Raw genomic sequence first — 26,545 nt, forward strand, 5'->3', positions numbered from 1 at the left:
TTTTTAGAAAATATTTTTCTTTATACTTCTTTACAAAAGTTGCAAATTTAGGCATAATTACATTAATAACTTATTAAAGAGCAACCGTGATGAAATTGAGAATTGTTTATTGTGTTCCATTAAAATATACAACCTATTACAACTGCTGTGGGATATCGTCTTTTTAGAAATGTCCTTCAGTTATAAAGAACTGGGTTCGAAATAGTTTAAGATGCCAGGAACCTTTTAAAAAACTTTTAATACAGACCAGTTAACTTGACATATGGTGTGATAACGTTTTTTTCCTTCCACAAACAAGTTTTTCATTCTGCAAAACAAACAAACTGGCTGAAGAATGCACAAATAACCAAAATAATACAGTGGCCTCATAGCATTAGATGCTTCAGTCATAATTCCAAACAGATGAGCCTTAAAATAGCATCACACTAAAATGATTACACAGCGAGTTTGCATTTGTAATTTACAACACAGGGAATGTTTCTTTTAATTCAACAAATTTAATGATGACCCAAAATAAGACAAAGTAGCATCAATAAATATAATCCATAAAGTAAAAAGTATTAAAGAATTTAGAATAAAAATAACTTTTGAGATAATTGGCAGATTTTGCTATTATAACAATGCAACAAAAACTGCTTATTCAGTTTTAACATGATAGCACTACTAAAATAAAAACTTACCATTATTTAAGGTATTATTATTATTTTTTATTTTTTGAGTAATACTTCGTTCAGTAAAGTTATCAATATTATTTATATAACTTCTTGTAATTAAAGGAACTTCTTCCTTCATTTTCCTCCCATCAGGTATTCTAAATGTAAGCAATGCAGATGTTGCTGTGTAAGGAGTTATGATTCCCAATGCATTATTACCTTTGAATAGCTGACAGCATATTATCTGAAATAAATCAATATAAAAATAGTTGTACTATAGATGTTTATTTCCTAAATACGAGGGTGGTCTGAAAAGTTCTCGGCCTCGACCACAGATGGCAACACTATCACCATTTTTTTTTTTTTTCTACATTGGTACATCTGTCATAAGCATCCATGTGAAAGTGCAAGTCATTCTATCAAGTAGTTTGTTTTATACAGCTGTTGGAAGCCAAAGTGTTGTCTGTATCCCTTGAAATGGATAACATTGAGTATCGTGTGGTTATAAAATTTTCTGTAAAAGGTTTAAGGCCAAAAGGAATTCATTCGAAGTTCATAAAATTTTATGGGCATTCTTCTCCTTTGTTTTCGACAATTAACAAATGGGCTGCCAAGTTTAAACGTGGCCGTACCAGTCTTGAAGATGATCCACGTGAAGGACATCCAAAAAGCATACCACCACCAGAAATCATTGATTAAGTGCACAATATGTTACTGGAAGACTGGCGAGTCAAAGTGAGTAAAATTGCTGAGACTATAGGCATTTCAAAAGAATGTATAGGATATATTCTGCATGAAGAATTGCAAATGAAAAAGCTTTGGCAAGATGGGTACTGTGCTTGCTCACAGCAGATCAAAAATGCACTTGCATGAAAATCTCTGAACAGTGCTTGGAGCGTTTTAACAAGAATAACACTGATTTCATGTGTCGATTTATTAGTATGGATGACACTTGGATTCACCATTACACACCAGAATCTAAACAGCAGTCAAAACAGTGGACAGAAGCAGAGTTGTTCAGCGCCAAAGAAGATGAAGTCGGTTCCATCAGCAGGAAAGGTCATGTCATCGGTGTTTTAGGATGCTAAAGGCATTTTGTTTACTAATTATCTTGAAAAGGGAAAACAATAACCAGGGAATATTATTCCGATCTTTTAACCAGACTAGACAAAAAAAAAAAACAGTTTGCAGAAAGAAAAAATCAACTTTCGGCAATGGGATAATTAAGGGATCTGCACTATGGATTGTTGGAATATCCATCCTATTCCCCAGATTTGGCTCCCTCTGACTTCTGTCACTTCCCAAAACTAAAACTCTTCCTCGCTGGTCAGTGTTTATCTTCGAATCAAGAGGTGATTACAGATCTTACTGAGAACCACTACATGGACGGGATAATGGTGCTGGAGCATCGCTGGAATAAATGTATTAGTCTTAGGGAGATTATTTTGAAAAATAAAAATCATTTTGAAATTATAAATTTGTTTTTTCATTGTTAGGCCGAGAACTTTTCAGACTACCCTCGTACCATAAAGAAATCAAATTTGCAAGTTATTTCAATATAAATATATTTAGTAACTGAAACATACAGCATTCTCTCAGTTATCTAGCTGTACTGGGAAATCAATTTGTCAGTTGAGATTTGGATAACCACCTTCTCAGTTACTGAAAGTATGGTTATTTGAACAAAGAGTTAGTACTATTCTGTAAATTATACTAACCCATTCAAGGAACTGGCCAACTAGAGTTTGATTATTTGGGAAGGGGGTACAAGTAATTCAGTCATCATCATCACTGTATATTTTATTTTGTAATATATATATATATATATATATATATACATTTTGCAATATTATTTACACCAATGTCCCATAAGGTGAGTTAAATCTCAATATAGCAACAGAATGCACTGTCAAACCAAAAGTGCAGCGCACAAAAGTAGTAGGAATAGTTACGAGCAACAATGGGCACCAAGTGGCAAATTGCAGGAAAAAAACAAAACACATTAACAAAATGAATATAGCTCCAAATTTCACTTATAGCACAAAATGACTGTACAGGTTTGAGCAACATCAAAGAATTAGGTGCATAGTAATCTGGAGAAAGAATTAATCACATTTCAACAGTGCAGACTCTTTGTGGAAAGTTTCCAAAAAAAAAAAAAAGACTAGTATAAGCTACTCTAGTATGCAGACCTTTGTATTGCAGTATCAGAAGCCATCAAACCAGAATTTCAAGAAATTATGAAAGAAATGCAAGACCATTGTTCACATTAAATATTGTAATAAATGTTTGTAAGCTGTTAATAATAAAAATAATGTGTAAAAATATCTAGCGTTTTTAATTATTATATGATGATACAAGGCATATTTCCTCTTTATAATACTTATTACAATAGATTTTTGCTCAATCAATTGGGATATGCACTATTTATTTTTTCTGTCTTGGGGTTACGCAATCAAAAAGTTTGGAGACCACTTATCTATATGAATCACATTATGAAGGAATTTGGTATTAAACCTGATTTCAAAATTGCAGATGTCAATCTTAGCTCTTTACTTTATGCAGATCATGTTATACTTTTAAATAAATCCAGTACAAGTCTGCAAGATTCCCTGACTAAATTGAATAACTGTTGTAATAAATCTGGTATGAAAATCAGCAATAACAAGACAAGGGCAATGATATTATGCAGAAAAGTTGAAAATATCAACTGCATTATGAATGAAGAAGAAGAAGTAAAACATTTCAACTACTTAGGCAAGATTCAGAATCAACAAAGCTGGTATGGTAGGAAGTCAACTGAATAAATTTATATGGAATAAGAGAGAAATGAATCAAAACACTAAATTAGCTGTATACAAGAAAACAGTGCAAACCAATTTTAACATATGGATCTGAGAGCTGTGTTAGAAATGAAACAGTTGACCAAAAACTACAGTCCACAGATATGAGAGTCTCAAGAAAGATTAGGGGTGTGAACAGATTGGATCAACGGCAATATCATTTTAAAAATGAGGATATTATGAAAGAACTTGACATTGGTAGCATCCAATAATATATTAGCAGAGCTAATCTCAGGTGGCATGGTCACTTAAACAGAATGGGAGAGGCAAGATTAGCAAAACAAGTGTTCTCTTTCAGGTTGGCAGGAAAAAGATCCAGAGGAAGACCAAGATATAGGTGGATTGATACAGTAAAAAGTGCCTTAGAAGATAGAAATATAAGATCTGCTAATGTTGGAGTCTTGAGAGGTAACAGATTGATTTTGAGGAAAATTGAAGATAGGAAGTTGGTAATGAGGTAAGTTCTTCATGTAACATTATCACAATATCCTGTTCACTCGTTGAGGGTACATTTCAGGAATTTGATGATGAAATACATCCTCTCTCTGTGAGTCCTTGGAGAATTCATAATAAGTACACTTGTACAGATAGGTACATGAAGGCAGTAAGGCAGCCTCAAGTAGAGAAACAAAGTACTTCAAGTCCTCAATTTCCTCCATATGTAAACCACAGTAAATTAGTTGCCATCCCTTCTATATGTAGCATTTCTGAAAAGTTAGTCATGATCCTGAGTAAAGAACATCTGGTCTTCTGTCAAATAATGCAAAAAAAAATTCATCATTCAGCCACTGTCCCACAGATCAGCTACAACTGCAAGATTTGTCTAGTGTCTGCCAGGTATCCTACTATGGCCAAACAGGCAGATAACCAATTTGTAAATCTTGGGGCACCAAGACTACATTCAATACTACCACTTTGGTTTCCCAGACATGCAGACCACGCCCTACATAACTGCCATAAGATTCATTAGAAAGAGACCATCTTACTTTACTAAACCAAATATAAACATAAGGCTTGATTCATTATTCTATTAATTCTGCCTCAACATTATCTCATCTCATCTATTAATCTTAATCTCAACAAATGTCGATTCATTAAGCTGCCTTTCATTTGGGAAACACTCATTCTCAGACAGTCAGCTCAGTGGTCAAAAACCATCGAGTCCATTAGGTAGCACAGTTTAGAACTTTGTTTGTGTCTTCGTCTTTCTTTGTTCCTCTACTTCACTCTCACTTACTTGTATAGTGACTACCTGTAGGTATCTGTATCAATTTATTTATTCCTTGATGATGCCAGTGTAACTACAGCTGCAATATTGGAAGTGATAATTAAATCTATTTAGTAACATCTTCTATATTGCTATTTCCTTCCTAAAACATCAAGATGAATTGGGATTCAGAGTTATGTGAATGTTATATTAATAACATTCAAAAATATATCAAAAAAGTACCCAGTACTTACGATATATTTTCAGATGTATCTTGGGAATGGTAATGGTTTTACAGTGATCTTCTTATATATCATAGAAGGGGAGTGAGCGTAGTATTTTACAAAGGTGATATCCACTGGTGTACAACGCATAGCATAGATAACTAAGTTGGTAGTATGTTTGGAATCAGGATCAGCAACAAAGCACTCCCATAATCTCAAGTACAGCTGCAGTAATTTACCCACACTTTGAAAGATAATTATTTCAAGCCCATCAGCCACAGGCTTCTTGTGTATCCAGTCCTAAAGAGTATATTAGAGCTGTAGTTCTCTCATCTACAATTATGAATTAGTAAGTCTTTAATGGCACTTGTGACATATAATAAAATTAGTTTAATCCTTTATCCAAGTGTGAGCAAACAAAGTTTGCGCCTGAAGTATCTTCAGGACTAGGGTAAGGTGATACAACACCAGGTCAACTCGTTGCAAAGGTGGAGAAAGCTACCAACACTCCTATCTCAGTATCTCCTATAATGCAAACCACATCTCCATGCGGATATGTCTAATGTTATGCATTATGGGAAGGGCCACTACCCAGACTAGTTTCGACCTTTATTGAGGTCTCTTCAGTGGGAGCCAGGCCCTAGTGGAGATACCAGGCAGAAGCATTAGCAGATCATCTCTACCTATAGGAGTTGCCAAATGGTGTGCCACCCTTTTTTAATAAATTACTCTGGATTTAGAGAAAGATGTTGAAAGTTTATTTTTCACTTGGTTAGAGTATAATAAAATTAGTTTAATCCTTTATCCAAGTGTGAGCAAACAAAGTTTGTGCCTGAAGTATCTTCAGGACTAGGGTAAGGTGATACAACACCTTACCCTAGTCCTGGCTCCCACTGAAGAGACCTCAATAAAGGTCGAAACTAGTCTGGGTAGTGGCCCTTCCCATAATGCATAACATTAGACATATCCGCATGGAGATGTGTTTTGCATTATAGGAGATACTGAGATAGGTGTGTTGGTAGCTTTCTCCACCTTTGCAACGAGTTGCCCTGGTGTTGTATCACCTTACTCTAGTCCTGAAGATACTTCAGGCGCAAACTTTGTTTGCTCACACTTGGATAAAGGATTAAACTAATTTTATTATACTCTAACCAAGTGAAAAATAAACTTTCAACATCTTTCTCTAAATCCAGAGTAATTTATTAAAAAAGGGTGGCACACCATTTGGCAACTCCTATAGGTAGAGATGATCTGCTAATGCTTCTGCCTGGTATCTCCACTAGGGCCTGGCTCCCACTGAAGAGACCTCAATAAAGGTCGAAACTAGTCTGGGTAGTGGCCCTTCCCATAATGCATAACATTAGACATATCCGCATGGAGATGTGGTTTGCATTATAGGAGATACTGAGATAGGAGTGTTGGTAGCTTTCTCCACCTTTGCAACGAGTTGACCTGGTGTTGTATCACCTTACCCTAGTCCTGAAGATACTTCAGGTGCAAACTTTGTTTGCTCACACTTGGATAAAGGATTAAACTAATTTTATTATACTCTAACCAAGTGAAAAATAAACTTTCAACTTGTGACATAATAAACCAAATACTGAAACACAGACACAAGTTTAACGGTGCTATATTAAATCAGATTTTTAATTTGAAAACAACATTATCATGGAGCAGACCATTCACACCAAAATAGAATAACACAAACAATGGCCGATGATCTATTATTTTCAAATGAAAATGTTTGATTTAATGAAGTGTTACTGAACTTCTTTCTACTTGTTTCAGAATTTGTTTTAATTTTAAATTATTTTCACAAGCTGCTTTGATTATATTGCCTTGTGTTCTGTAATAAGTGTTTTTATGCTCTGAAGATGTCATTTTATATTGAACAAAGCATCAGTTAATGAATCACATAATGTATTTCATTTTTGTATGGTGTTGAGCATTGTGAGTTAATTCCATTGAATAGATTAACATTATGAATTGCTAAAACCTAAGTCTTGCTACGTAATTGACTGATCCACATGAAGATGATATCAGATTACAAGGATGAAAGTTCACTAAGTTGAAATTCCTATTGACATACCAGCTTGATGGAAGTCAAATCAAGCAAATATTATGTGCAGAAAAGCTTAGTGAATATATTCAAAAGCGTGCATTTATCTCCAGAATTATGGTCTGCTCTTTACATCTCTAAAATGCAGGGGAAGGGGGGGGGGGGAAACTTATGAATTAAGACATTCATAACTTTCAAAGCCTCCAATAATGTACTGTATGATATTGCCATTGATGCCATCTGTTCACTCCCCCTAATCTTTCTCAGGACTGTCATATCTGCGGTCTCTAGTCTTTGGTCAAGTGTTTTATTTCTAACCCAGCTCTCTGATCCATAAGTTAATATTGGTTTGAACACCATCTTGTATACAGCTAATTTAGTGTTTTGACTAATTTCTCTCTTATTCCATATAAATTTAATCAGTTGACTTCCTACCATACCAGCTTTGTTGATTCTGTTGTCTATTTCCATATTTAATTTACCATCTTCATTAAAAATTGTGCCTAAGTAGTCGAAATGTTTTACTTGTTCTATAGCTTTCCCATTCACAATGCAGTTGATATTTTAAGTGCTTCTGCCTATTTTCATTGTCTTTGTCTTGTTATTGCTGACCTTCATACTATATCTATTACAACAGTTATTCAATTTAGTCAGGGAATCTTGCAGACTTGTATCAGATTTATTTAGAAGTATAACATCGTCTGCATAAAGCAAAGAGCTGACATTAACATCTCCAATTTTGATATCTTCTACTCTATTTATTTGGAAGTATAACATCATCTGCATAAAGTAAAGAGCTGAGATTAACATCTCCAATTTTGATATCAAGTTTAATACTGCTTTCCTTCATAATGTGATATTAGACTTTTTGTTTGTTTTACATTATTTTCTGTAACAAAATCAGATAAAAATGAAAACATTTCTAAACATCCCTTTTCAAATTTCTCTCTCTCTCTCTCCATAGCACCATTTTCTTTCGAAATGCAGTTATTTTCTCATTCATTGTTAAAATATTACCTTTTCCTTGAAGAGAAAAATTAAGCATGTTTACTTTTTCAAAAATATCATCAGCTAGGTAGCATAGTATTAATAACGACTTATCGTCATTGAAAAGATCTGCAAATTTCTTATCTTTATCCAGTAGGGAAATGCGTAACTCATCTTTTAGTTCTACAACTCTCTTAAGCACTTTTCCTCGAGATAACCAACGAACCGCAGTGCGGTATAGAAGATTTTCATGGATACTGCCCATCTCTTGACATAGTACTGTAAATATTTTACTATTCAAAGGCCTCGTTTTTATAAAATTAACTATATTGATAACATCCTGCAGTATTTTGTGTATATCAGGCTGCATTTTTTTTTGCCGCAATAGCTTGCCTGTGGATAATACAATGAATGTATCTGACATGTGGTGCTATTTTGGTTACTTTTCCTTTGAATCCTTTCTTTGTACCAATTAAAGCAGCTGCTCCATCGCTAGTTAGACTTAAACAGTTTTTCCACAAAATATTGTTTTTAACAAAGAAGTTATTTACTGTTGAGAAGATATCTTCCCCTGTACATCTTTACTGAAATGTCTCACAAAAAAGTAGTTCTTCGTGTAATTCATTATTAAAATAATATCTAGTAAATACCAATAACTGAGACATGTTAGCAACATCTGTGCTTTCATCAAGCTGTATAGAAATTTCCCACATTGAGTCATTTGTTTTAATAGTTGCTTCTTTAAATTATCTGCAATGATTTCTATACGTATACCAATAATATTTGCTGATAAGAGAATACATTTTAGTTTATCTGCATATTCTTTTCCATGGATTATTTCTACCATTTTTATGGCGGTTGGGAGTACAAGTGTTTCCCCAGTGGTATGTGGCTTTTGGTCTTTTGCAATTAAGAATGCAACCTCAAGAGACGCCTCCAAATATTTATCGTTAATTTTAGTGAATTTTTTTTTGGATTGAGAATTACATGTCTTCAAACATCGTTCAAAGAATTGTAAAGATTTGTGTTCATGTTCAGGATGTTTAGTTTTTAAGTGTCTTACTAATAATGATCGTTTCATACTTCCCTTACATACCGTCTCATGACACAATATGTAGGATGAGGTTCATTGTTGACTATCGTCAATGGAAATCCCCATTTCAAGTAGTCTTCTTGATAATTTCGAACTTTCTTGGTTCGAAATTATCAATTTATCAACTTACAAAACCTTGCCCAAGTTTCTTGGGCAAGGTTTTGTTAAGTTTCAGATTAACGTTTTTATCACTTAATTTGACTGATAACGAATTTGTTTGAATAGAAGAATCAATCCTGTCTTTTCCTTGTTGTTCGTCTGATGTAGAAGTACTATCATAATTATCTTCAATTCGCAGTTTCTTTGGAGGAAATTTTTTTTAACCATTTATCCATTTTGTGAGGGTTAATGTGTAAAATTTAAATATAATTCATTTACTATTCATAATATTAAACACCTTTAAAAAATGTAAGCAATTTTGATAATATTAATTCACTATTTCTAGTGTAAACGTAAAAGTAAGCACAAAAAGGTGTTGAAATTGCACAGAAACAATATATACTAAAAATCGTTAAACTTACTACTAATAGTCAAATAATTAATACAACTGTGGTGTCATCTGTAGATAGCAGGATAACTAAGCAATTTTCCTTCTCTAGTTGGGCTTGTCAACACTAGGATGCTCTACAAACCAAGAGATTTACACCCTAGTTTTAAAAAACATGACAGCTTTGCCACGGACGATTATGTGTGCAAAGTCGCCCAATGTGCACTACTCGCAAATTTAAGTTTACAGGATTTTTATAATGTCTTTGTCTATATTAAATATATGTTTAATTGATGAAAGAAAGTAATATTCTTTATCTATAATTAACTACTTAATTTTTTTCCTATCAATATAAAACTTTTTTTGATGTACCCCCACGTATATAGACTCGCGTACCCCAAGAGGGGTACGCATACCACACTTTGGAGACCACTGATATAGATAATGAATAACAGAGAGGTTAATGTACATCCTTTCTCACACCAGATTTAACATAAAGCCATCTTCCTGTACTTTCATTAGTTCCAACTGCTGACTTACAACTCAAATAAAGACTAAGTATTGCTTGATATAATGCCTCATTGGTACCATATAACTGTAGAGTTTTGAAAAACTTTTCTCTTGACACCCTGTCATATGCCTTCTGCAGGTCTACAAAACTTAAATACAGATCTTTATTATACTCCCACCATTTCTCAACTATTTGACGTAATGTGAAAATCAGAGCCTAACAGTAAATCAGATCCAAGCTTACCTTCTACAGTCTTTCTCGAGTATACTTGCATAAATCTTATCAGGAACACTCAGTAGAGATATACCTCTGTAATTCTCACATTCAGTTTTATTTCCCCCATATTGTATATGGGTTCTATGATAGCTCTACTCCAATCATCTGGAATTTGTTCCTCTGTCCAGGCCTTCTGAACTATGCAGTGCAGCCACTGTAAAACTTTTATACCTCCACACTTTGTTTTCGACAATTAACAAATGGGCTGCCAAGTTTAAATGTGGCCGTACCAGCCTTGAAGATGATCCACGTGAAGGACATCCAAAAAGCATAACACCACCAGAAATCATTGATCAAGTGCACAATATGTTACTGGATGACTGGTGAGTCAAAGTGTGTGAAATTACTGAGACTATAGGCATTTCAAAAGAATGTGTAGGATATATTTTGTATGACGAATTGCAAATGAAAAAGCTTTGTGCAAGATGGGTGCCTTGCTTGCTCACAGCAGATCAAAAATGCACTCGCATGAAAATCTCTGAACAGTGCTGGGAGCGTTTTAACAAGAATAAAACTGATTTCATGCGTCGATTTATTACTATGGATGACACTTGGATTAACCATTACACACCAGAATCCAAACAGCAGTCAAAACAGTGGACAGAAGCCAGTTGTTCAGCACCAAAGAAGACAAAGTCGGTTCCATCAGCAGGAAAGGTCATGTCATCGGTGGCCTGGGATGCTAAAGGCATTTTGTTTATTAATTATATTGAAAAGGGTAAAACAATTACCAGGGAATATTATTCCAATCTTTTAAGCAGACTAGACAAAAAAATTCGTGAGAAAAGGCCCTGTTTGTAGAAGAAAAAAATCATATTTCATCAGGACAATGCACCTGCCCACAAAGGTGTGTTTTGGCAATGGAAAAATTACAGGATCTACACTATGAATTGTTGGAACATCCAACTTATTCCCCAGATTTGGCTCCCTCTGACTTCTAAAGCTAAAAATTCTTCCTCGCTGGTCAGTGTTTTTCTTCGAAGGCAGCTGTAGAGGGATATTTTGCAGATCTTACTGAGAACCACTACAGGGACGGGATAATGGCGCTGGAGCATTGCTTTAATAAATGTATTAGTCTTAAGGGAGAATATGGTGAAAAATAAAAATAATTTTGAAATTATAAATTCGTTTTTTCATTTTTAGACCGAGAGCTTTTTATACACTCTCTTATTTTCTATGTTTTTATCAAGGTCTTCCCATGACTTTTGTTTAGCTAGTTTTACACAGTCTTTAGCTTTCTTATATTTTTCTCTGTATTCTCTAAGAGCACAAGCCAACTTATTTGCCAGGAACTTTTGATATGCTTTCTTCTTTTCTTTCACTGTTTCTTTAATGTCCTGTGTCCACCATGGAGTTCTGATTTTTCTATCCTTGCACACTACCTCATCACATGCCTCTCTGGCTGAATCAATCAATGTTTTCTTCAGGATTTGCCAATGAATCTCCCAGGTTTGGCTCCTGTTCTCAAACTGTTTTATTTTTTCTTGAGTAATGTTTACACTTCACATCTGAGAGCGGCTCAACTTTTATTCTCTTTAAAACTTTCTTACATGTTCTTGTTTTCAATATGAAATTCAGTTTTATCCTGCTCAAGACTAAATAGTGATCAGTTCCAAATCCTATGTACACTCTACTGCCCTGCACCAGTGAAAAAACATCACTATCAACAATAACATAGTTAATGAGACTTTTCTTATTCTTTGCCTGTTCTCTCCGTGTGAATTTATGCACATTTTTATGTTGGAATATTATGTTAGTAACAACCAGTCCATGTCCTGAGCAGAAATCCAACGGATATTTATCATTATTATTATTAGCTTTGCTCTTTTCTCCAAATTTTCTCAAAATATTTCTGTATTTCTAACAATCATTCCCTACTCATACTATTTAGATCTCTAACAAGGACAAACTTTTCTTTTTTTCATTATGCTTTTTCTAAAGCCTCAAAAAATTCCTCCACTTTTGGTCACCCCCTGTTATGTTGATCTGGTACTTATCCAATCCTCAGCCAGCTCCAATTCTTTGCCATTCAGGCTTCTTATGTTGATAGCACTGATCGTGAACTCTGGTTATGTTGAGTTGGGGTGTGTGGATCTGTTCCAGTAGCTGACTTTGCTGTTCACCCTGGTTCCCTGGAGAAAACAACGGGAGCCTTGTTTAGCCAGCGACGCCCCAGCCAGCATGAAATTCTGTCATGCTGTACCATCATTTTATTCATGGTTTAAGACAATAAGAATACAATGTGGTTGACAAAATCTCAAATTGCCAGCCCATCCTCTTCCTTTAATAATCAGGTAGATACCTAATAGGGTGCACCACAAGAAGATGAAGATTGGACATTAGGTCAAAAGCCCTTGTTGATTTTCCACATTCCTTTAAAAGGTATGTGGAGGTCTCCTCTCAGTTATACAGCTTTGACCCTTAAGTACCCCCCTGCCCTCGCTCTATAAAATAAACATTCCATATACTGGCATCCAGTATGACCCACTCAGAAGTTTGTAAGTTGCATTATAACTCATATTTAAATATCTATCACATCTCTCCTTAAACATATTTGATGTTATTACTATTATTAAGAGAGACCTCCAAGGAGTCAGACACACATAGAGGAAGTCCAGAGATCATCTGCAGCTGTCATACCTTTTTTGAATTCGTTCACACTACCTGCACTCGTCATTTCCACAGAAACTCAATTCCAACTATACACCACTCTATGAGAGTAAAATCTGGCTCTGATCCCTTCTCACTGCATTCATTCTCAACTTCGACTGATGTCCTCCCTTCATAAAATAAATATTCCATCTACTGGTATCCAGTATGACCTGCTAAGAAGTTTGTAAGTCTCAATCACACCACCCCCTCTGTTTTCCTGTTTATCAGTATCTGAGGACACAAATTCTCAATCTGTCTTCATAATCTGTATTCCAAAATCCTCTTTAACAGACCTTTGCACTCTTTTCACTGTACCAGCATCACCACAGGATCTAGGCAACAAGACTTGTGCACAATACAGGGAGTTTCAAAATAATTTTTTTTATCACATTTTAAAGTTAAGGGATAGTTCATTTTTTCACAATAACATTAACAAAATAGCCACTATCAGCATGAACGCAATGAGCAATATCTCTCAAAAACTGATCTACAAACAGAAAGGCATAATGCAGGCAAAATATTTTCTGCTTCCTATTGTATTATCATCATCATTTCTTTGAATTCTGCTGTAAACATGAATGGCAATTTTCTCAGAAATAATACCTATGTTAACATGATTTTCGAGTATCCCCACACACACACACACACAAAAAAAAAAAAAAAAATACAAAGGAGTGTGATAAGAAGTTACTGGAGGTTATTTGTGCAGAATAATTGGATCTTACTGCTTCAATGATACTGTTAATGGTGAAAATAATCCTGAAAATTTGAGAGATTATGCTATATGCCAAATATCAAAAACATGTTTGGAGACACACCAGTGTTTTTCAACAATGATGCACCCTTACATTATCATACAACAGTGTAGGATTATTTTGACAATAAATTTTCTGATCACTGGATAAGTCACCAAGAGGCTGCTTTTAAATATCCTTAAAGATCTCCAGGATCTCACATCTTTGTTTTTTTTTTTTTTTCCAATGCGAATACTTGAAAAATCACATTTACAGTTGCAAACTACAAACACTGGAGAAAATGTGGATGATAATATAATACGAAGCAGAAAATTTCAAATGCTTTATGCCTTTCCATTTGTAGATTAGTTGGTGAGAGATGGCTGTTGGTAAGATTTTGTATATTTAAACATAATGTATGTTCTTGTGAAACAACTATCTGTGTCTTAACTTTAAAATGTGATAAAAAGAAAATTAAAATTGTGCATGATGTTCAATGAAATATAAATTTTTAAACTGCATATATATAATTTTGAAACACCATATAGTTTTTTAATTTAGGCTTCAATGGGCACTCATGGAGGTCAAATCAAGCTTTGTAAAGAGAAAAAACTACTTCCTTATCCTCACGTGGTAAGATTAATTTCAGCACTGCAATTATCCTCTGAGTTATATACACAATTTTTGCTATACGACCCTTGAAATTCAATTTCCTATATACTCCAAGATCCTAGATTGATCAGTTTCTTATAGCATAATCCCACCAATATAATAGGATACTGGACATCTCATTACACCAAAGTGCACAATTTTACATATACTAATAATGAACTGATAGCCATTTTCACATGCTCACAATTCTAACATATTCAAATCATTCTATTGAATATGTTATCAACCACATTCCTGATTAGCCTGCCTATCTTTGCATCATCAGCAAACAGCTAGTTTTCACTTGTCATATCCTTCTTAATATCATGAATGTAAAGACTGAATAACATGGCCCAAGGACCATTGTTATTCAGTCTTCACATTCTGTGGTACACGACTTGCTACTTTAAATGCTACCTTGGACTTGACTGGGAATAAGGAGAATAGTAGGACTACAATTTGAAGAGCTGCAAAAGATAAGTTATTTAGTTTTTTAAAAAAATAGCGTTATCAGTTAATAATTGTGCTAGAATTATAGTATATTGCGGAGTTAATCTGCTTAGCATAAAAAGTTTGTTTTAATTGGTGTTAAATTAGTATTTTGATAAGATACATACAAAGCGTAGCACATGGCACCAACGAGAAGAAAGGCAATGGCGTCCAAATCATCGCCATTTTTGTTGAATATATTTAACCCAAGGAAGTTCGTTCAGTGTAATATCTGCAGGATGTATGCTTTTCCGAGAGCGACTGGAGTTTGGTTCGATAATGATAGTGGTGGGAAAGTGTGCTGAAAGCATCAGAAATGCGAGGATTTGAAATGTGTCTCAGGTTGCGAGATTGATGTAATAGATGAAAACCATAATGTGATAGAAAATAGTGATATGAGAAAAATTTGCGATGTAGTGCCAGATAGCATTGAGAGTGGTGTTGAGGATGAGAGTGAAAGTAAAAGTACTGAGAGTGAGAATGGTTTGAGTGATAAAAAAAAAAAAAAAATGAAGAGTTAGTTGCAATGAGGGAGATCGCACAGCTGCACAGACTGATACATAGGGCGAAGTGGCAACTGGAGTGATTACAACATTGTTAATCGAGTGCATCAGCTAATGGAAAGAAGCGAATGTGTGATAAGAAAAATGAGAGCATGATGGGGAGTGAAAGGAAAATGAAGGAGCGAGTGCTGTACGGTGATTCACTAGTAAGAAGTGTAATAGATGACAGTTCGATAAAATCGTACTTACCGGGTGCGAAAATTAAGGATGTAAGTGAGGCTATTAGAGCGCAAAAGCAGAGGGTGAAAGAAATGATAGTAGTGGCAGGAATGAATGATTTAAAAGGTGAAAAATTTGCTACGAGAGAGGACTTGAAGGAATTACTAGAGGTAGCAAAAGAAAAGAGTGACAGAATTAAGATAGTGAGTTTGTTGCAGCAGTATGACAGAGAAGAGTTGAGAAGGAGGGCCATAATTGCAAATAACTTTATGCGCAGGTTATGCTGGAGGAGTGGTGTGGAGTTGTGGATGTGTGGAGTGAGTTTGATGGGCGAAAGGACTTATACAGGATGGATGGTTTGCATCTGAATGGATTTGGTGTGCAGAGACTGGAAAAAGTGTTGCTGAATGAAGTGAAAGTGGATGTGCAGAATCAGGGAAACTAGAGTTATGGGGGGGGGGGATATGCAGACATCAGTGAGGCAGTTGAGTGTAGGAATGTGCATAATATGCCTGAGCTAGTACGAAGGACAACAAATCAGAATAGGATAGTTAGTATAAGGCATCAAGATAGGGGTGGGACTAATGGGCTTCTGCACTTCATGTATATAAATGCCAGGAGTATTAGGAACAAGAAGGAAGAATTTTTGGCCTTGGTCTCACTAATGCCAATAACCTAGCCACAGGTTATTGGCATTAGTGAGACATGGCTGACAGAAGATGATATAGCTAGTGGGATAGAATGTGGAGGGTATAGTTAAGCATTTCTCAACCTTTCTAAGCCCAAGGACCAGCAAAATGCCTAAAACAATACCACAGACCACTAAGTTATAGCTGGGGGGTTATGCCCTGGGCGGCACTTTTTTCGCATTTAAGAAATCTTGCCATATTGTCTATAAAACAGCAACTAAGTGATGAAATAGACTTCGACAATTTTGCGAACAGAAAAGCAAGAAAAATAACATTTTAGAATATAATGTTGGAATTAAAGTTTTACTTCAAAAATAAACATAGTGTTTTTAATTTATTTCCCTATACGTCGTTTGGACTTTTTAGTAAGTTTTTTAAAAACCTATGTAGGAATTATCAACATTTCGGAAAAACTGTGCCATTTATAACATAATAAATCTAAAATCATGTTTTGAATACATATGGAAACAATTAATTAAATTGGAAGTAAACGATTAAAAGTGTATCATCATTGAACAAAGTTTTAATTTTTATTAAACAAATAAACAATATGATATAATTACTTTTAATGATATGGTTGAGCTTCTCTGCCCTTGCAGAGTTGCTGGATATCTGGCTAAATATTGGTCAACTTCAGTCGAAGATCGGCACACACATTAAGAGGATTTCTGTATTTGTTTTTATTTGAAGGAGCAATGAAAGTCCTTCATCACAAAGATGGGTTGTAGAAAACTGCATGACGATTTTCAATGCTTCTTCAGATAATTCAGGAAATTAACTTCTCACTGAAGGCTAGATCCAAAATTAAGCCAAATTAAGATCATGGAATTGCATTTTAAGTGCACTGTCACTTGAAATTCAATTAACTGTTCTGTTTTTGATAACGAAAGGTCGTTCTCATAACTGAAGCATGAAATGGATCGCGAACCCACAGAAATTTCTTATAAAAGTTATTCGGAAAATATGTTTCAAAATTCCGTTGCAGATTTTTGAGGTGGTCACAAACCCTTTCTAGAAACTCAGAATCAACAAAAATATCATTTACGACTAAAAAGGATTCCGATGTTGGAAAAGGTACAAATTGTCTGTCTTTTACATAATTAATCTGTAAACCAATTTTTCCTAGAATTCCTTTATTTTGTTGTAGGCATCGAGAACAGTTAAAGAATTTCCCTGAAGGGAGAGATTTAATTCATTTAATTTCGAAAAAAATGTCTGAAAGATAGGATAGTGTTCATAACCATCCTATGTCAACAAGGAGTGATGCAAAATCATAATTACGTTCACTTGCAAATAATAAAACTTCATGCCTTAATTGAAATAACCTTGTTAGTACTTTGCTCCTGGAAAGCCAGCAAATTTCAGAATGAAGCAAAAGTTGTATATATTCACTGCCCATTTCATTGCAGAGTACTGAAAATAACCTGTTATTTAATGGTCGAGCTTTAATAAAATTAACTAGCTTTACAGCACTGTATAGCACAGTTTTAAATTCTGGTGGCATTCCTTTGGAGGCTAACTCTTCCCTACGTATGAAACAATGTACCCAATTCATATCTGGAGCTACTTCCTTGACCAAAGAAACAACCCCACTATGCCTGCCTGTAAGGGAGCGAGCTCCATACAAACAGAAGCCTATACATTTTTCCCACTGGATCCCTTTGTGTATTATGTAATTACTGGGAGTGTGAAATATTTTTTCTCCAGTTGTTCGGGATGGCAAAGTTCTACAAAACAGAATATCATCATAAATATTGTTATCACGTGCATATCTTACGTAGCATATTAACTGTGCATCATTTGTAAGATCAGTAGTCTCGTCTGTTTGTAACGAATAATAAGGGCTCTTCTTAACTCTTTCGATTAACTGAGATTCTATGTCACCTGCCATATCATTAATTCTGTGACCGACAGCGTCATTTGAAAGAAGAATAATCAAATCAACATCTTTTAGTATCTTGTTGCCAAAAGTAGTTTTTACCACATCTTTTATAGATGGAAGTAGTAAGTTTTCCTGATAGAATGAGGTTTCCCTGTTTTCGCTATATGCAAACTTAACAGGTAGGATGCTTCCAGTGCCTTGCTATTAATCGAACCCATGGCCGACACTATACCTTTCCCATGATTTAATGTTCCTAAGCGTCGCAGAAAAAATTCAACTGGCTTATTTTTCACATCACAGTATTTAGTTTCTAAATGTCGGAGTTTTGCAGGTTTCATGCACTCGTTCGACAACACTTCATAACACAAAACACATTGAGGTTCCTGTTCACTTTCATCTCCAAACTAAGTAAACTCGAATTCCAAATATGAACTGTTATATTTCCTACTGTATTTTTTCTCTGAATGCTTGTTTCTTCTACTTTAATAGTATCAGATTTACTCGCCGTTACAACACGTGTATCACAATTAGGGTTTAGCATTACCTGTTTCATTTGCCCTTCTTTTCAAAATCCTAGTTCTAAGCCACTTCTCCATTATTAAAAAACGTTTCCAAAAAATATATAAATATTGGGGTTAACTCATGACACACTTTGTCCAAGTATCACTTAGCACTTTTGAAGTTGAAGGAGGAAGTGCTTCCAATAATATATGCTGGAAATGAAGATGAGGTAGTACACATGCAAAAGAAGTGCTGATGATTATAGCAAAGATATAATTATAGCAATGGGGATCTAAATGCTAAAAAAGGAAATGATTGTACAAATAGAGAAATGATAACGGGAAAAGGTATGGAAAATATAGAGAATCTCTTTTTGAATATGAGATCAATAAGAGGAGCAGATGCTTATACAGACCATTTTTTTACTAATAGGAGAAATTAAAATAAGAATAATAAACACAAAGAAAGCAATAGTCAAAAACAGAATTGTAACATAAACTAAAAAATAAGGAAACTAAAAGAAAATATGCAGTAGAGGTTAAAAATAGATATGAAGTTATTCAGACCAGGCAGAACAAACATAAAGAATTCAGGAGCATAGAAGAAATATGGACAGGTATTAAAAACATATACCATGGGGGTGCAGTAAAAATACTAAGAGTGCATAGAAGAAAAGACAAAGAATGGCACACAAAACTCAAAAGTGAAGAAAGAAAAGATTAAGAAAAAAATAATACAAGATAAGAATAACATCAATTTACAAGAGAAATATAAAGAAATACATAGAGATTAAGAAAAATGCAAGAAAAGATAAGACAGAGTTACTTGGCGAAATACCTCATCATCATGATCTCACAACATATAGGAAAAACATCTTTCTTCATAAAAAATAGTAAACATTTCATAGAAAAAGTGAAAGATATACATATTAGTCCAACAGACATCTTAGCAAGTCTCGACATTATCAGCTTGTTTACAAACGTCCCAAGACAAGAAATTTCAAATCTCCTAGAAGACCTCTTCCCTCCAGACATCTTGAATCTTTTTAAACATTGTATAAACAATACTTTTTTCACCTATAAAGATAGAATCTGGGAACAAAAAGAAGGACTAGCCATGGGTTCATCATTATCACCAGTATTAGCAAACCTATTTATGGAAAAATTTGAAAACAATGCTCTTAAAAATTACCATAAAAAAACCATAAATATGGCTACGCTATGTGGACGATATTTTTATCATATTCAGTGGAACAACAGATGAACTTATCAATTTCAAAGATTATCTCAACAATTTGCACAACACCATAAAATTCCCTTTGGAACAAGAAAAAAATAAAAAACTTCCTTTTCTGGATATTCTATTAGAAGTTAATGAAGAAAGCAAACTCTCCTTCTCAGTATATAGGAAGCCGATAAACACTGGAAGATTTCTAAATGCAACCTCACACCACCATCCTTCACAAAAAATAAGCTTAATTAAAACTCTTCGAGACAGAGCATACAATATCTCCACCACACAAGAAAGATGTAATGAAGAACTAAAATACTTAACACAAATCCTCCAACAGAATCCTTAAAATTCCTCCAGCTAACAACACAATAAAACAGGATTACAAAAACGCAATCTTGCATCATTATATCAAAAATGTTACATATAAGCTAGCCAAATTAATGAACAAACACAACATAAAAGTAGCCTTCCTTCCTATGGAAAAAATCTCAAGATTCCTACATCCACCAAAACCACCTCATCATCTTCTTAAAAAACCAGGAGTCTACAAAATCCATTGCTCTTGCGGGATTTGCTACGTAGGACAGATAGGAAGATCTGGAGAAATACGCATGGCTGAACACCAAAAAGACGTACAATACAAAAGTGAACAAAAAACGGGTCTTGCTTTCCATACCACTTCCATTGGACACGATGTACTCTGGCAAAAAACAACGTCATACATAGAAAACAACAGTTATATAAGAAAATTTAAAAAAGCTGCTAATATGCTAAAAAACCCAACCCAAAGCAATAAAAATCAAGGTTTAATTCTCCATCAGGTGTGGTCAGCTCTAATAAAAAATCTACCTCAATCTGAGTTCGGACTGTATGAACAAGAACACATGACATCGTCCAGTATTGTTCAACGTCAATAACGTTATATATCTGCATTCTGTTATTTGAGTTTCATGAATAGCCAGACGGTTATGATTTGTATTTATTAATTCTCTTGTTTAAACTTTAAGTTATACTATTTATCCCCTGAAGATGTAAATCCTACGATTCACGAAACTTGTCGGGAACTATTATTTCAGTGTTTAATATAACTGAATAAAAAAATGTGGTGTAATCACCGAAATATATCTTTTGAAGAGTTTATTTAAAACCTACTTAATGAGGCAGAAATTGAAGCTAATAGAGGTGATACTAAAATTATATAATATTACAAAAACAATGACAAGCAAGAAAAGAAGAAGGGAAGATATTATTAAAGACAAACAAGGAAATAAAATAAACAATAATAAAAAGAAAATAGAAGGATGGGTGGAAAGAGATAATGAATAGAGAAAAACCTGAAAAAAGAAATTCAAATACCAGAAATAAAAGATAAAATATTAAAAATAGACACCAAAGAAATAAAAAAAAAAAAAAAAGTGAAATACAAAAAGCACTAAAAGAATGTAAAAATGGAAAAGCATATATATGTTTTTCCTAATGAACTATTAAAAGCAGATATAGATTTAACACGGTGAATAAATTCTACCCATTTCTTCTCCAAATACGGATGTAGGAAGAATGGAATATTGGGTTACTGATTAAAAAAAGGAGACTTAATTGGTTGCGATAATGGGAGAGAAATATTATTATTAAATACAAGTAAAATACTAACAAGAATAATATTAGAAAGAATAAAAAAAAAAAAAAGAAATAGACCAAAAGCTAAGAAGGAGAAACAAAAGCAGTGGAGAACTTTAATTACCTCGGATCAATAATAAATAAACAGGGAGGAGCAGAGAAGATATAAAATCTAAGATAGAGCACAGATAATTTTTAATATGTATTGGAAAATATGGAGATCAAAGCAAATAGGCGTAAAAATCAAAACAAGGTTATTTAATATAAATATCAAACCAGTTCTACTCTATGCATCAGAAACATGGAATTCTACAAATAAAATTGCAGAAAAGATATCCAATAAAGAGTTATGGCAAAAAACTAAACAAAAACCAATACGTATTACATCAAACAGAGAAAATGGAGATGAATAGGGCATTGGAAATATATGGACACATCTGTGTCCATATCTTTCCGATGGTCTCCAGTGGGAGCATAGAAGATCCTATGCTTCCACTGGAGTGAAGAGGAATAAGTAAGTAACAAGTAATTAACTCATGTGTCCCTAAATAGTGAAGAAGATAGTGGTTGATGACATTGCTCTCACCTTTACCCCTGAAAGTGATAAAATCACTTTCAGGGGTAAAGGTGAGAGCAATGGGACGATGCCCTGATGACTGACTTTTACCTCTCTTTTTAGATAACAGGGAAAATAAATGTTGTTTATTATTTTAACGGTATAATAGAACACAGAAACTAAGTAAATAATTAATTTATTAACTTGATGCTGATATTTCGCTGGTATTATAACCAGCATCTTCAGAGCACAAAAACACTGTTTGTCACAATACGCGAGACTAAAACAACATGGTGTACATGGTGGAAAAACACAAAAGTACTACACAGAAACCCATATAAATCAGAGAGATTGTTCTTAGAGGCGACAGAAGCCCTAAAACACACCCCAAATCTCAACAAATATGGCTGTATTAACTTGCCGAAGATCTGGGAGACAGTCATATTAAGGAAAAACTAGCACTTTTCTAGGACTCTAGCAATATATGATAGCGTTTTTTTTTTTTTTTTTTTTTTTCAGATAGAGGGCGCCAAAATCAGGACTCTAGTCTTTGTGTTGCTGCTACAATTTTGTTAATGTACACCATGTTGTTTTAGTCTCGCGTATTGTGACAAACAGTGTTTTTGTGCTCTGAAGATGCTGGTTATAATACCAGCGAAATATCAGCATCAAGTTAATAAATTAATTATTTACTTAGTTTCTGTGTTCTATTATACCGTTAAAATAATAAACAACATGTTCGACGAACACATAAGTCTGTCCACACGTTTAGTGAAAATAAATGTTTGCTTCCATGCTGTTGGATAAATGATAGATGAATATGACAGTTTATATAGGCGATATAGGAATTGTGTTAATTTTGGGACACAACTATAAGGAAAACATTTGGATCAGAAGATATATTAGTATCAAGAATAATGTGGAGATATCTGTCTCATGAAAGATCACAGGAGGCATGTGGTGAGCAGTTTTGTGGTACTGCAAGAGGTAATTTGCCTCAGATACTCAACAAGAGTTGGAAGAAAAGACTGATATCAAGAGGTCTGCCTTTTCTTAGGATGATGTTATGGGTATCACCAGAATGTGATAACAGGTAGAAATAAAGAAGGCCAGAAGTCATATCCAACAGCCTTGATGCAAAACTATGAAGGCTCTACTGCCAGTCATGCAGAAGAAAAGTTATTGCATTTTGCCCTTAGGAAGTCTACTTTGAATTTGTAGAAAAATTTTTTCACACTTGTTTTGGGCTGTAGCTTAAGCTAAATGAGAAGCAGTTTTTGACTTGAACCACTTTTTTTTTTTTTTCTGTTGACTGCAGCGGCTCATTTTTTTTTTAAAGAGAACTAGGGCTTGGACAGAGACTAGTGATTTGCAGTAGACTCAGGAATGAAGATCCTCATTCCAACAAGGATTATTTCAGTGATTAGTTCAGAGCAGGTTTTTTCTTTTACATTAAAAGAGCAGAAATCAGTAATCTATAGAAAAGAGAGACAAAGAAATGCAAGAGGTCATCCCAGTCCATAGCATAGGGAGAGAAAATGGTTGGAAGGAGATTGATCTGTAGGTAAGATAATGTTCGTAACTGCAAAGAAGAGAGTGAATCATCTACAGTATATTTGGAGGGAGAAGTAGTTTTCAAGGTGTTGGAAGAATGATATCTGGTATTCTGGTTGGTACGTTAAATTGTCCGATCATGACTGATTACAAATGATTTGACCCTCCCCCTTTCTGGCTTGATTTGTGAAGTTACCAAAGGGGAGCCAGTTTGTGTTATGAATGTTTAAGTCTCCCAAGGAAGATCTCATAATTTGGATAATTAGAGTGTATGAAATCAACTTATAGAGATAAATAGTGAAAAAGGCAGCATCATTGTTTGAATCAGGAGCAGTAAAGAAAAAAGCTAATGTGAAGTAAGGAAATCTCGAGACAGAGTAGAATCGAAAAACAGGGATTCTAGGTATCATACTTCTGACAAGGAATGACTGGTTTGACCAAAGCACACATTCCTCCCCTTTTTGCAGAATGCACTATGCAAGATGTAGTTGGGGATAGCTGAGATGGATAGTAATCATGGAAGATGTTAACTGGGAGTTCAATTAGGAAAAGAAGACAGAGTTTTGATGTCTGCAAGTGGCGTATGTCATTAATGTCTGAAATACTCTAGATGTTGAAGTGTTTTTATCGAATGAAATTTTGAGTTACTTTATTTTTTTTTGAGGGGGGGGTATTTTGTAAATGCAGCATCTTTTTTTAAAATGGGGCTACTTAGTTCTTTCTTATGTAGAAAGATATATATATATATATATATATATATATATAGGTCAAGCACCTTTTGTCTACTTGTATATGAGATATATATGACTTCTGCATTACTTCAACCTTGGTATCTCTCCAGGGTCTGGCTCCCACTGAAGAGACCTCAATAAAGATCGAAACTGGTCTGAGTAGTGGCCCTTCCCATTATGCATTGCATTATACATGCCTCAAAGGGGATGTGCTTTGCGTGAGGACACATACTAAGGCAAGTGATATGAAGTCATCAGCGTCTATATACAAGTAGCTCAGAAGTGAATATAGTTCACATGCAAAACTTTGTTTTGCTTAATTGGGAAAAGGATTAAAACCAAGTATATAAAATTTCTTGGTATCTTTAACACACACATATATATACACACGTCCGCCTATTGGCTATGCGCTTTGCAACCATATGCCTGGGTTCGATTCCCGTTGATGATGTAAGGAGCTTAAGGATCTTTCTCATCCATAGCCAAGTTAGCTGGTCTTGGGCATGGACAGCATTTGTTTTTTCCCCAGTTTATCCTGGGGTTTTTCATCCCGCAAAGCAGACAAACTGGCCTTGAGAACTCAAAACTATGGACATAGGATTCACCAAGGCTGATCACCTTATCCTGTGAACGGCTTGAGGCCTGTTGATTAATAAACCCTTGACACTGCAAGGTAACAGGAAGATGACACACACACACACATTCAGCTGAAACAATGTAGGGGTAAGGCAGTATTTCTCAACCTTTTTTTGGATCATGCCCCACCTCAACGTCTCAAAGATTTTGATGCCCCCCTCTAGCATAATAGTCAGCCAAGTTCTGAAAAAGTATAATATAAATACGTACATGTACATTTTCTAATTGTTCCCCTATGGGGCGTATGCCACACGTTGAGAAACACTGGGGTTAGGGGCACCGATCCCCCATACAGTTGAAAATCCGTGTATAAAAATAATAGCCTACTCTTGACAGGAAGTCTTACCAATAACATAAACAATTCGATCAACACATTTTGTATGAATTGTATGATATATGTATCATATACTGCATTCTTACAATAAAGTAAGCTAGAAAAAAGAAAATGTTATTAAGAAAATCATAAGGAAGAGAAAATACATTTACAGTACTGTATCAATACTGTAAGTTTACATCATCTGTTTACAAGATGAATCGTCTGTCTATCAGTACTTACATGAATATTGTCTTATATGATATAAGACACTGTATATATGTATTACTGTAACACTAAACATCAAAAATGAAAAGATAATGTGAAAAAGAAATTCATATTTATTTACGGTTTTAATGTGTAAATATGAAAAATGTTCATGCATTGATAACAAATAAGCAGCAATGATTGTTGCTTCTTTGTCATCAATTATTTAAATTAATTAATTAATAATGGTTAATTTTATGCAGTTTACATATCTCTCAACTGCGAACGTAAGTGTTATAAGTGTTTGTACGTGTTTATGTGCATAAGTTTTGATAAATTTGAACTTTTTATGATAGATTTCTGTATATTTTATGGTAGTAAATGATAAAATACACTAGTATCTACAAATTTGCATTCTTGACAAACCTACTTTTTCTTAATTTTTTTGATACTTTTAGGTGCAGTTTGTCTACGAGTTTTTTTCAAATTGTCGCAAATCTCTAAAAAATTTTCCAATATATTTATTCAAAAAACAGCATATAAGTGGACCTATACAGTTCACATCAGTGTTGTTCAAAGCTCAATTGTATATACAGAATGCACATGTTAAGAATGCGCCTTTTTTCTGTGAAATACGTTTATTATTGGTGCGTGTGCCTGGTGAACTATTTTTTGTAAATCTTATTTTATTTTGTTAAAATAACATATAATTATTTATTTATTATAGATACAAGGCTGAATTATGACAAGTGTCACTGTTGAAAATATGAAAAGAATTATATTTTTTCAATTATCGTTACACGAAACAACTACACTGTGATCTAACCCTGATATTCATTTGCACTTGTCATTGTTATTGATACGAAACTTTTATTATTGATGTTTGTTCGTGGCGAGGATGAAATATTTTTAATATGTAAATTTATTTATTAATAAATTCGTTACTGATTAGGGAAAAAAAGTGTTTTTTTTTTTATATATGCAGCACCCCCACTTAAAATTTTCACCGGCAGCTACTGATACATGCACAGATATACC

General features: G+C 34.2%; 1 protein-coding gene across 1 annotated transcript in view; it reads right to left on the reverse strand.

The window, feature by feature from the left end:
- The window catches only part of LOC150099824 (treslin-like), a 290,982-nt gene that overhangs the window by 181,938 nt on the left and 82,499 nt on the right, over positions 1-26,545 (reverse strand). The window contains exon 4 of the mRNA XM_090403686.1: positions 681-897. Coding sequence (XP_090259812.1) covers positions 681-897 — 217 coding nt within the window. The remainder of the gene's footprint in view (positions 1-680; positions 898-26,545) is intronic.

This window comes from Typopeltis vanoorti, chromosome 14 (genome assembly GCF_054136105.1).
Source record: "Typopeltis vanoorti isolate ZY-2024b chromosome 14, IOZ_Tvanoo_1.0, whole genome shotgun sequence".
Lineage (NCBI taxonomy): Eukaryota > Metazoa > Arthropoda > Arachnida > Uropygi > Thelyphonidae > Typopeltis > Typopeltis vanoorti.